The sequence below is a fragment of the Merops nubicus genome, unplaced genomic scaffold, assembly GCF_000691845.1.
Source record: "Merops nubicus isolate BGI_N331 unplaced genomic scaffold, ASM69184v1 scaffold1731, whole genome shotgun sequence".
Taxonomy (NCBI): domain Eukaryota; kingdom Metazoa; phylum Chordata; class Aves; order Coraciiformes; family Meropidae; genus Merops; species Merops nubicus.
Genome location: NW_008590055.1, coordinates 1 through 13,214, shown reverse-complemented (window position 1 = coordinate 13,214; position 13,214 = coordinate 1). Strand labels below are relative to the sequence as shown.

Below are 13,214 nucleotides of genomic sequence, written 5' to 3'. Positions count from 1 at the left end.
CACCTCACAATTTGTTCTACAGGAATATTAACCTGTTTTAATAAGAATGTGCTTTATTAATTCAGTTAGTAAAACCATGAAAGTTCATGTGCACATAATATAGTCTTTTTAATGATATAGTGTATATGAGAATTGTTCCTCTTAGGCCAAAATTCAGATTATCCAGTCATATGTCTCCACCTTGGGGCAATGTTACATGACTGAACAGATATAATAGTTTCATTGCTTCCAAAAGGAAAGGTCCATCATCCATCCCACTTCAACTGTCTATTCCTTTCCTGAAGCGTATAGTCACCTCCTCCCTCCTTCTGCTGACCACTTACCCAATATAATGATATTATCACTAACAGGCAGACCAGCAGCCAAACTCCTCCCTCCACTCCCACACCACAGACCAGAGATCTACAGTGCCAGACAACTGCAGGGAGGAACAAGTCAGTGCACTCACCCACAGCATATTGTGTGAAAAGGGGAGCAAGCCAAGTCAGGAACCATGCCACGGGAGATGGAATCACCCAGGCAACAAGTCCAGTTATGTAATAGTTTCTCAGAGAGAGACTCATGATCCTGCGCTGTCCTGGGAACTCCACTTGCTATGAAAAGTCAGGGAGCCCTTCCAATAACCAGAATCCCCACACAGCACGGGTAATCAAACCTCCCAACTCCACCACAAGCAAAGTCAGTTCTGATATAGTTGGCTTCTTGCCCCCTCCTCCAAGTTAATACGGAAGGTGGGTGCACCTGGTGGAACTATTTACCCACCCAAGGCTGGGCAGACCCTGAGTGAAAACCAGTCAGGAGGGTCTTTCTTGTCTGGTTGTGGACATCATCCATATGCCAACTCTCATTCAGGGCTGAGGGTTTAACCCCAGCACTTCACTCTTGCACGTGTGCTTGCGCTCATTTCATCCTACGGTGGACCAGTTCAATTCACAACCTAACAAAACATAAACTGGAATGAAAATTGAAGTGTTTTGCTGTGATAATGAGTTGGATCTTTCTGTAAATGTCTGATGAATGCCAAAGAGGGCAGGGGTAGGAGTGGGAAGATGAAAACACCCTTCTCCTCCTCACAAAATTGCTAGATTTGTTCTGTTGCTTTTTGACAGCACAACATCCTGCAACAGGTTCTTCACCTAAGAATGAATGGTTTCAAGTGTTTCAGAGAATAGTAATCAGATCCCTGGATCCTTTACACAGACGCAGCATGTATACACAATCAAAGTGTGATCTGGACCAGACTCCTTCTGATCTGACCAGTATTGGCATAACTATTTTCTGTCCAGCGTGGCAATATAGGCTCAGCTTCTCTGCATTCAAACTGCAGAGGCAATTAAGAAATCCAATGCAGATAGCTAGAATGTAATTTGTATGTGTGTGATAAATACTTTTAGGCTGCTACTGCAAATTCCATGTACTTCACCAAACTGCTGAGTGAGTTCTGAAGGTTTGGTGATTGTGTAATGGGGGTAAAGCTAGAAAAAGTTATCTCTGTGAACAGAAGAGAAAAGCTGTGGAAAGAAGTTTAAGAATTGTAATTCAGTCCATTCTGTTGGTTTTTAATGATTGTGATAACTCATGACTTAGTGTCACTGGCACTTTTTATATAGCTATATAGCCACATATCTGTACTCCATGTGTTGGCTAATATTCAGCTGCCTTCCAACAGTGAATTATGCAAAATCCTTAAGAGACAGTGGATAATTTCGCTATTTTTTAGTTGTTCATAGCACAATGTTCACAGTGAGAACTGAGTATTTCTAAGGCTGAGAGGAAAATTCCCTGTTTTTTTCTCCAGTGCCAGTGCAGGTTTAAGCAATTTCTGCTCCCAGCCCTCCCTTCCCGTCTCCAGGCTCCCACATCCATTGTGTCAGCACAGCTGGTTTTGAAGCCTGTGGTGAAAATGGGAACCATCTGAGAAATCCTGGGGTGGCAGAGAGGAGTCAAAATCAAAAGGAAGCTTGTAACAATGTGTGAATTAAGATGTATGAGACTGGCATTGCAGTGGGACACCTATGAGTTATACAGAGGCCTTGTTAAACTGACTCTAGAGGATCCAAGGCCTGGGGAAGATTTTACAGTTTCTTATAAAATTTCAAAATATAGCTCAAGAACTCTCTTATTTCTCTAAATCAAAAGCTCATTTTTTTTTTTATCTAGTGGCCTTACTTTTAGCCATTTGCCACTTGTAAGACTCTTTATGGAATAATAAACTTATTTGAAAGTGAATCTTCTTGAGGATTAAAGACAGATCCTTAAGTGCCAACTATTCCACCCCTCTTTTGCTCTTCTCTCAGAAAGCTAGTTGAATTGTAGCTAGATATATGTTTATGTATATTATGTATATGTATAGGTTTAGATTTAGGTGTACCTACAGTGTATGTATATTGCTTACAACATTTTTGTAAGCCAGTTTATTTTCATGCCAGCTAAACAGTTTGTCTTTTATGTTTTTGCTGCCTAGGGCAGAGCAGAATATTCATAACAGCTTCATTATATACAACATATAAGTTATTAAACACATTTTTATGAAAAATATTTTATATTTGAATAAGAGAGCTGAACACTCAATTTCCATTAAAACTCACAGGCATTTCATGTCTCAGTGGCTCTGTTCCTCCTCTTTTAAGAACAAGAATTTCTGTCACACCTAAGTCTCCCACCAAATGTTGCCCATTTATAAATCTATAATTTTGGAACACTTCACTGCCCATGATGCATTGCATATGGGAGGCTGGGTATCTGCTTCTGATTCAAGGGACCAGGCAGTAAAATGTTTATCATTTAGGTGCCTTGGGTTTTTGGCTATTTTCAAGTCTGTGAGTAATGGCTGGGACTATTCATATCCTTGATGCTAGGCAAATGCTCAGGAGATTTAGTACAACATTAAATCACAGCAACACAGTGGTCTCCGACTCAGAGCTTTTAGTCACGAACTCTCATTTTTCTTCACCTCATACACTCATATGTTGAGCATTCTGTGCTTTTAAGTAATTACTTTCCTCCTTAAACCTTAAATTCATGACAAAATTTACCTGCTGTTCTATCCTGACAGCTTTGTCTTCAAATCAGACAGCTAAAATAAAATTATTTTGAAAGGCTGCATTTCTTTAACATCTTTCCCCAGAATATCTCAAAATGCTTTATGAAAAATAACCAAGCTTTTCAGTATGTCAAAGGCACTTGAGTATTTAAAGGGAAATCGAATCTGACACAGACCCTTCCTTCCTAGCCTAGCATTCTCTTGTCCTGATTCAATCCTCCTCTCTCCCGCTCCCCTAAGCTAACAAAACTTTAACCATCTGTGATTCACACCTCTCTTTAACAGCTGTATCTAACTAGTCTATTTCTTCTAAAGGCTTGATTACACCACACTCCACATAGCCACCAAAACCTGTGGGTTTTTTTTTTTTTTTTCCTTAAGTCTTTTTTTTACTTCCATACCTCTTTATCTTTCTGGTCACCTACTACTTATTCAATTCTCACTTTGTCATTCACTGAGCAAGTCTTATTTCCGCAGTATCTTTTTCCTTCTTCCTTCTTTGAATGACCTCTATTTCAATTCTACCCCCTTTCACTAGTCTTTTTTTTTTTTTTCACCCTTTGTTTCTTATTCTTTGGATTGCAAACTAGACTATTCCTTTGTATCTGTTTCCATTTTGCTTGAATCAAGAATCTGAAAATCAATTAGACTTGCTTTGAAGCAAATTTCATTTTTCTTCCCCTACCATTTTTCTTTTTGCTAATCAGTTTTACTTCTTTTAGTCAAGATTTATCTTGTATCTTTGAAATTCTGGTGAAGGAAAGCACCTTCTCCTTTTTCCAGCTGTTGAGTTTGGATTGGACAAGACATGCAGAAGACATCTCAAAGACAGAAAAAATATATGGGACTGAGAAAAAAAGGGGAATGTCTACATCTGGGTTTTTTCGCTGAATAAATGTTATCATCTTAACACCATAAAGACTATGGCATGGGAGCTCTCATTGCCATTCTTTGTACTTTGTTGGAAAAAAAAAAAAAACACAATAGCAAAGACATGTACTGATGCTGTTTTGAAACAAGAGTGTCTTAGTTAATATTTTTCACTCAGTACTAAGTAATGATGAATACAGTATGGATGAAAGCCTGTGGTGGTTCTGTCAGAGACACTGGGAAATGCTTTACACCCTCTTTACTAGAAGGGTTAAACAGCTGCCTAAGGCATGTTTTAGTAGCTGTACTACTTTTAAAATGCTAACAGGTATCACAGCAGTTGCCTTTCTCAGGAACAGTGTCAAAGGCTTGAGTCACTCCTTCAGCTGGTGCCCCTTCTCGGTGCTCCTTGCTGTCCCCTCAGCTCTCACCCACCCCACTGCAGCTTCCAGCATTTACTGATGATGACAGTGAGAAGTACAGAATATTGTTATTCGTGTCAGCAGTAATATAGTCTGAGATTCCTTTAGTCTACTAATTAATTTGGCAGCTAATTAATTCACTAATTTAATAAATGAGACTAGCCAGTAATAGGATATTTGAAAACAGGCATGTTAGAAAATTACTGATTTCAAAATACTGAATCAAGAAGCTGCTTCTTGCTCTCAAAAAACAAAAGCTGTACTACTTGGTGCTGGGATACTGACAGCGTGCTCTTGCTTTCACTAGCTTTAACGATTGGTTTTGTCTTTCTTTTCTTGGATATAAAAAATCAAGTATCTATGAGAGCAGCTGAAAGTACAGAAGATTAGTGAAGTCCAGAGTTTCAGCAAGACCATGACCACTTGGAACTGTTCTCTGTCTTGGTAAACAATAAGAATAGAATATTCTACCCTTTTACAAACTCCTGAACATGCTATTTTACCAACACGTGAAATATGAGCACCATCCAGTGGCAGAGGACGTAAATTGCATCTTATAGTTCAAATTTCCTCCTTTTTCCTCAAACCACAGAATCTAACTAGGCATTTAAATGTTTATTTTAGTTTTCCTGCTTTTAAAACTGGCATAAATAAATTTCTGTTAATTTCTTAAAGACGCTGTAGCAGTAGGAAGCTTTTTTTTGATTACACTGCATCTCAGCTGAACAGTGATATGAAGTCTTTCATGGTGGTCAATAGTTATGTATTTTCAGCATATCTAAAATTCCCTTTTGGAAACACATCCTTGGTTTCTTTGTTAGTGCTACCACAAACATAACTAATTCTTCCCTACTGGGACAAGACCACTGTTTTCCTTCCGCTAGCATGAGGATTCATCTAACACCTATCCACTGTTCCTCAAGAATACGCTTGTGATCGTTAATTTTTTTTTTGTTAGTCTACCTTTTTTTTTTTCCTGTGTTCTCTTTTTGTCTTTTCTGCACTAAAATTTTGATACACCAGAAAAGACTAAAAACAGGCAACAAGGCTGTATAATCTCCACTGTGCACTTCACTGAGTTTGAAAACCTTGATTGAAGAGTATGGAGGAAATGACAAACCCTTCGATTGTGCCACACTGATGCCAAATGATTCTGCTCCCTCTCTTTGGGGAAATCAGATCTCACGAACCATACTGGTTTCAGAAACCTTGGGCCTTCTGCAGTAAATTACATTAGAAATCTATTTGCACTTTCCACAAGGATGCTTTTGTTATTAGGCTGTTTCTGATTGTTAAGACTCAAATAGGATTTTCTTTAATTTTTAAGCATGACTGCCTTTTGCAATGAACTTCCCCTTAAAAAAAAAGAAGTCAAATTAATTGTGGTTATGACTGACATGACACACAGACATTCTAGCTTTTTAGTAAATACTTGAAACCTCTCTCCTACCTTCTTCTTTTACTTCTTTTTATCTGTACAGAAAGCAACTAGTAACTTGCTGTGAATTCCCTTGGTTTTAAGAGCAACTGTACATACAACTTCACACTTTGCCTCAGCTCTTCTTTCATTAATATCCAAGGAGGTGGATGTTACATTTCATGGCAATTATTTTTAATGCATTTAAACTACCAGATCTAGCTACTGTTCTGAACCACGCCTGCTTCTTTAGGCAGGGCTGACAGTGACTTTCAGCCCATCAGACCAAAGCAGGCTAAAGGAACTTCTGCACTTCAGGGTGTTCGACCACAGTTAAAATGGAATTATGAATCAAACACCTGGCAGTAGACAGGACATATATACTCAGTTTTCTTATGCCTGAAAAAAATTTCATGAAGCTGAGGTAAGACATAGTAATTGGAGTTATTAGGAAGCAACTGATTGAGAAGCAGCGTCTTAGATGAGTGGAAAATCTAAATACTCATTAGAATTGTTCAAGGAGAAAGGGAAAGGGCAGAAATAAGACATATATTCCCCAGCAGAGTAATCTCCAGCAGTCTGCTTAAGTAGCAATAGTCCTCTTTGTGATGCTTTAACCAGAAGTAGCTATTGCACTTTGATAGCAAGATCTGGCTCGCATTCCTTTTAACAGGTCTCATGTCGCAGTAGACATTTGGCCATCACTTCACGTTGAAAGTCAGGGTCTATATAACCACAAGCACTTCAAATCTACTTCAAAAATCTCTTCAGAAGCTGCCAGGTTAGAAATGGAAAATTATCTGGGATTATCCTCTTAAGACAAAATAATTATCCCTACGGAATTTTATCAAGTTGCTAAGGGTTTTAAGATTTTGTTCCTTTTGTTTGGCATAGCCCTCCCACACTTACACAGTCAGAATTGCATTGTTAAAGCACACAGCTTGAAACTTTTATTTACCTCAAATAAATCTGGTTCTTCATCTGATTTTGGGACAATTTAACTAGGTTCTGCCCTTTGCTTATTAGAGGTAGCAAATTTGGAATTTACAGCTAAATTTAAAGCTCTTTAAGGCAAGGAAAAAAACATGAATTAGCTTCCAGTGTACCATGCAAGTTTAGAGTGCTACATCAACTACTATATTCACAATGAAAGCCCTTTTCCAATAGTTTACTAAAATACCCAATTCAGCATTTTTTTCTCTTAAGTTCTTTTAGCATCTCTATTGAGACAGTAAATGCTACTCTTTCAGATAGTCCAGCTGAGGAAAATGCAGGCTGTTCTAATAAGTGTATTAGGAAAGCACAGAAAAATATCTTGTCAATCTCTTTATTCATTTTATTCATAGGCTAAAATGTAATGCCATACAGTTCTTAACAATTACTGACTGAAAAAAATTATCTGCATATAACAGGAGCATAACTGAAGGAAACGAATTAAAAAAGCCATCTTGCCTCAACTTTTGAAACGATTACATACAGAATAATATACATATTTACATTACAAGTATATTATATAAATATAATATATATGTAATTTTGTAACCACAATAAATATCAAGGTCTTTTTTTAGGCACACAGCATAGAAAAAAATGCAGAATCTGCACAATCCTTAAGATTCTTGGAGTGACTCACTCTAACATTGTTTTCACACTGAAAAAGCAAATATTTTACACAAAATATACAGCCACAGTTTATGCAGTCCCCAGTGAACAGGGAATTTTTCCTCGCCTTCCTGTAAGTCTACTCCTTGATTTTCTAATACTATTGCTCTATACAGCTATTACATAAGAAAATAGTTTGCAGGTTTGTTTTTTACTCAGCTAATAGCCTAAGTAATTATTGGTGCTAACAAAATAAGTACAGCATATCTACATAAGGTTTATACAAGTGTTTACACAAACACGCGTTTGGTGAACTACTTCTGAGCTCACTTTTAATACTGGGGAGTTAACCTGAAAGGAGAAAAAAAGGATTTTCAGTGATATTACCTCAGAAATATTTTATCACATGAGTGATACTTGGGCTTCAGAGACAGAAAGCGTTAAATTTAGAAATTAATTTCAAATATCAAATTCTTGGCTATGCTGGCAGATGTAGGCTGCCATTGATTTTGGATGTGTTCCCTTAAGTGCAAATGAGAACCCAGAGATGTAATCCAAAGGGAGTCTTCTCAATCTGTACGGAGTCATGACTTTTTAAAGACTGTCACTACGGAGCACCTGAGTTTGCACCCTAGTCAGTGAAGCTGACCACTGCTCCCAGGAGAGCCGTGACCAGTGAGAGAAGAGACACAGACAGCCTTTGTTTTTCTGCCGTTACAAGTCCGACTCCGGCATGTCGGGCATGTCGGCCATCAGGTACCCAATGCCATAGCGTCCATTGGGAGCAGTGTCCAGGGTCGGTGAGCCAGTCTGCTTGCGATAGATGTTTTTGCCAAAATTTGGAGACGGCACTTCACTTGGACTCTTCCCATGAATCAGACTTGTATTATCTCCCTCCAGATTAACAGGTTCCTTTATTATCCGTCCTCTTTTGTAGGATACGGAGGCCAAACTACCAGAGCTGTCATCAATAAGGTTGCAACGGCGCACCATGAAGACTATTGGGACTGGCAGTATGGCCAACACCATCAGAGATATACAGACAATCATTCCCCATGTTGGATAGCTGTGGAACTCCTCCGTAGCCTGAGCAATCCAAAGGAAAAAAACAATATTAAGATATCTTTACTTTAAAAAGAGCAAACCTGCATTCCTTACCAAGGCCTACAGTTTTCAAACACATGTTCATCCTTCTGCCACCTTGCGCCCACAATGTGGGCACCATTACTGATCTCAGACTTGAACAGACATGGAGATGTAGGAGTGCTATTTTTTAGCCAGTGAATAGAACCAAACCACTGCTCCACAGTTTCTGAGATGCTCAGAGCACACTAGCAGAGCCCAAATCAAGGTTTTGGCATACGGCTTCACGCTGCATTTGTCTGCATTTGTTCTCTGATCCTTTAAAGAATGTTCAGAACAGACAAGTGTGCATTGGTATCTGTAACTGTGCCTGGAAAATAAGTCCCTGTTCTGTAGGCTAACAGCTGGTCTAGACAGAGACAGTCTCAGGTCATCCTGCGGAATTGTTCCACTTAGTATAAACTTCATGTAAACTCTAACACATTTAGTGTGGGGCAGTGACTGCACCCCACACTTCTACTGCATCCATGAATCCCTGGCCAAAAGACCCAGTTTGCCTAATTTGATACACGGAAAGGAGTGGTATGTTTGGTATTCTAAGGTATTTCTCTTCCTGATTTTTGAGGGCAAGAATCAAACGTAACACCAGTATTTTTTCTGAGAATCACGAGAAAGTAGTAGTTGTTGTCTAGTTACAGGCAGTTGTTTACCTACAGTAAAACCAACCTCTTGTACTTACACTTTATCTCTCTTTGCTGTGATTTCCCTCCTGGCTAAACTGGACAATTGTCCATTCAGGGGGGGTCCCTGAGATTCGTTTCTTTGACACTTCACTCTCCCTATATTTTGTATGACAGGCCTGTAGAAACAGCTGAGGGCTGATGAGCCTACAAGGCAGCAGAACTCTTAGGAGTTGCCTTGACTGAATATCTTTTTGGAGCCAACATGCAGCACTGACTGCTGTACACACATACATTTTTTTACAAATCAAACATTTTTATCAGAGACAGATTTTAATGCAGCTGTTACCTACAATGTGATATGTGTTCCCAGAGGGGAAACTTTCTGACACGTCTACAACTCAATATTTAATTCCACATAAAACACTGACGTGATATGTGGAAGGATTTATTCAGTGTTATCACCCAGCTAGTTTCTGCAGTAAAATAAGATTTAATGGAAGTGAACAAACTCTCCCAAACTTAGGGATCTCTTCAACATACATCAAGAAACTAAGTCACAAAAAGCATGAAGGTTCATGTCAAGCAGTTATATCTTAAAGCAAAACTACTCAAAATTTAAAAACTGTTTTACATTAGTGTCACCTGAGATAAAAACAAGTATGTCATTATACTGATTTTTCATTTGCAATTGCAATTTTTTTGTCTTTTCATGTATTTCTGAAATACTTCAGATACAATCATGATGATGGGACCTGTTATATACGTACCGTTTCTTCAATCCAAGCATTGTAGCCAGGAGGACTTAATCCCATTTGGACAATGCTAGCCACCAGCAAACATAACAATACTAGGGGTGAAACGTACTTCCACATGTAATAATAATACTGGCTTGGAGAAAACCCAAGCATATCCTTCAGATCCTCCATAAATCTGTGAAGGGAATAAAAAGTTATTGTTAGCATCTACACTGAGATTTCAAGTACTAATATTGATACATAGCACCTAATTTGAAGGAAGAGACACACAGAAAAAAATGCTTATAAAGAAATGGCTGCAGTTTAGATTATTTGATGGGCTGAAAAATAGATCTTTCATGACCAGTTCATGACAAATGAACAGAAGGAATCACTACACAGTGCAGTGACATAGTGAACTCCTTGCTGGACCATGCTGGAAAGGTATTTAAACTCACCTTTCTTTGATAAGATTCTTTTTTACATCTTCTTATACTGTCTACTGGGTTGTTTACTAGGGAATGTGTCATTACTTTTGAGGACATATACAAACAGCACATTTACGCATTCTGCAAAATTAGTTTCAAACCCAGATGGGTGCTGCAGTGTAAAAAATAACTTTATGTATAAACTATGGCTTGCATCATGTAAGCTGATGAAATAAAACTTTGTGAAGTTTTAAATCTGCCTCTTTGTGCCTCAAAATTGCAGGCTATGATATTAACAATACTCTTACTCTGTACCCTTGCTGGAGGAGTATATGGTCCCAAAGTCAGTAGAAAAAGAGAGAATATTTTTAGAATTAATTACTCTGCAGTGTGCACAAGCACTGATTCTGTTTTAACTCCCTTGTGGTCCCACTCTCTTTTGAAATGTGCATCTCAAAAAAGCTCTTATAACAATAAATGTTTTTGAAGCAGTTACACATGTGAAGCTACTGCAATACAAAGTTTCATAAATTTTTTGGCTACTGTGTAGTTTGGGGTATTCTATCCTTTGTTTGCACTACAATGAAACACATTGTTAAAAGAAGCTGAATTTACAAATGGATTGTGCTCCCTATAGATAAGCTTTTCTTTCTAGGACCTCGAGCTCTTCATCCAGTTGAATGTAAATCATCTCCATCCTACTTATCCTCTTTTAAAAGCTACCAAGCTCCTTTAGCACTGATTCCAGCACAGAAGATTTTCCTTCTTGGATACAGGGTTTCACATGTTGTCTTTTTTCTGTCCTTTGCCTGCAATCCCTTCAGATGCAGTGTTGTTTTTTTTTCTATTGGATAAAAGACAATGTGTCTAGTAAGACCTATATATGGTCTTCATCTGTGGATAGGACCCCTTGGTGCTATCACAGCCCATGACAACCTGGTTAGTGATTCTGTCAGTTTCTGCAAACAAGCAGGCTAAGCTCCTGAAGAATGATATTTTGGAGACACATACATCAGAAGAAATACTAGGAATACTATAGAGGGATGTTCAGGTAGTCTTATGAATGAGAAATTTGGCTGTTAACTTTCCACTAGACGCTGTCAGCACACCTTCTGAAATCATGAATCAACTGCACTTTGAATCAGAAGCAAAGAATTACCATGCTTCAGCTATGCCTAAACACCAGCTTTCTCACAGGGAAATTGTTGACTTTTGGCATGTCTATCTCCCTTCCAGTGGAACTCTACCTAACTGGAAGTTACCAACCTGATAATCAGGTCATCTGTTTCAACTTCTGTATGCATGTATGAAAACAACTACATGCTGTTTTCAAGTCCATGTGATCAATTATAGGATTACATATGTGGCCTAAGTGGGAATTCTCCCTTAATGACTAAGTTAGACCAGGTACTACTTGTGCAGACCAGAAACAATGTCTGGAAACCATAAAATTAAGTTTTCTTATTATAGTTTCATTTCATTATGGCAAAGGACTCGCTGATTACTCAGATCAAACAAGTGAAAAGTCAAATTAAAACCCACCCATTCTATGTCACTCTTCTTGCATGCAAAAGAGTCACAGATCTCTACATTACTTCAGCAGGCTAGTATAGCATACTCTGATTTATCTCTGGATGGCATGAGTTATTTTTGATACAAAATCCTCTGTTCCTTAAGTGTGACACACTGATCTCACTTAGTGAAAACATTTCACTAATTTTAGTCATGAGGTGTAAAAAATGAAGAGGGGCTTGACTGTCTTTCAGCCATCACTGATAGAAAGTCACTTAATTCCACTGTCAACTGTGCTGCTTCCACATAAGTTTTGACCCTGTTCTTTTCTATCATTTCCTCTTATTTCCTCTGTCACAACTCCTGCAAAGAACAATTAATTGCTACAACACCTCAAGCTAAACCTAGTTCATAAACTGCAACTTTCTTACTGTTGCTGCCATAAGAGTTTGCTTTGTTCTTTTTCAGGCTTGCCTGGACACTGCAGGTCTGTTCAGAACACACATCTTCATCTGCTGCTTAGATCATGGTTGTTACTTCTTGAAATCTTTCTCTTGCTGTCTTATTTCTTTATAAACTCTTCATACATGCCCATCCAGCCTCCTTTCTAACTTTTGAATTTTGCATCTTTTACTGCACTCTCCTGTCTTTGGATCTTTTACAAGCACTCTCTGGGCTTCACCATGTCGTCCTGACACAGTCTTTCTTGCTCCAAGCCTGTTCTTAGAAACAGATTAGAGTCACATCCAGACTGACCGACTTGCTACTTACTTGTATTTATGTGTATGTTGCAAACAGTTTGTGCAATGTAATTAAAATAGTAATAATTATTGTAATGAACACTGTTGATACGGACAGAGAGATACATTTCCTTCACTTACTTGTCTATGCCATATATTCGGGTGACCGCAATATTCTCCAAAATGACCACAATAAGAAGGGGCAGAGTAGCTGAGTAGTCATCAAACATAGTCACAAAATAATTTCCAGAGCGCTGCACAAAAATCAGGCCAATAAAAAATGCAACTAAGCAGCAGATGACTGGAATAAAGAAATGTGAGATGTAATTATAACAAAGTTCCATAGACAGAAAATAAAGAGGCTTTGAAACAGCAAAGACACACTTTAACACATTATTTCATGTAATCAAAGTTGGTAACATTTTACTTTTTAGGAGTTCTCAGTTTTAAGCATATTAGAAATCCTACCTATTCCCTGCATAACAGAAAAGTTATGAATTAGAATTACTGGAAATGTCACATTACAGTAGTCCTGATTAATCAGCAGAGAATAATCAAGTAACTGTTTCTCATTGAACTTTTAACTTAATGTGAATGCAAGGCTAAAAGGAAACAGAACTGGTGAACTAAACATCATATCTCATGTTCCTTGTCATGTGTCGAGTTTTGCACTTGGGGAA

General features: G+C 38.2%; 1 protein-coding gene across 1 annotated transcript; it reads right to left on the bottom strand.

Annotated features, from left to right (window-relative positions):
* Positions 1-8,068: 8,068 nt before the first annotated feature.
* On the bottom strand, positions 8,069-12,835 carry LOC103782039 (sodium-dependent neutral amino acid transporter B(0)AT2-like; the record flags this gene model as incomplete). The annotated part of the gene is made up of 3 exons (XM_008949771.1): positions 8,069-8,440; positions 9,888-10,050; positions 12,676-12,835. Coding segments are annotated over 3 exons (695 nt in total), but the record flags the coding sequence as incomplete, so codon positions are not given.
* Positions 12,836-13,214: the final 379 nt, after the last annotated feature.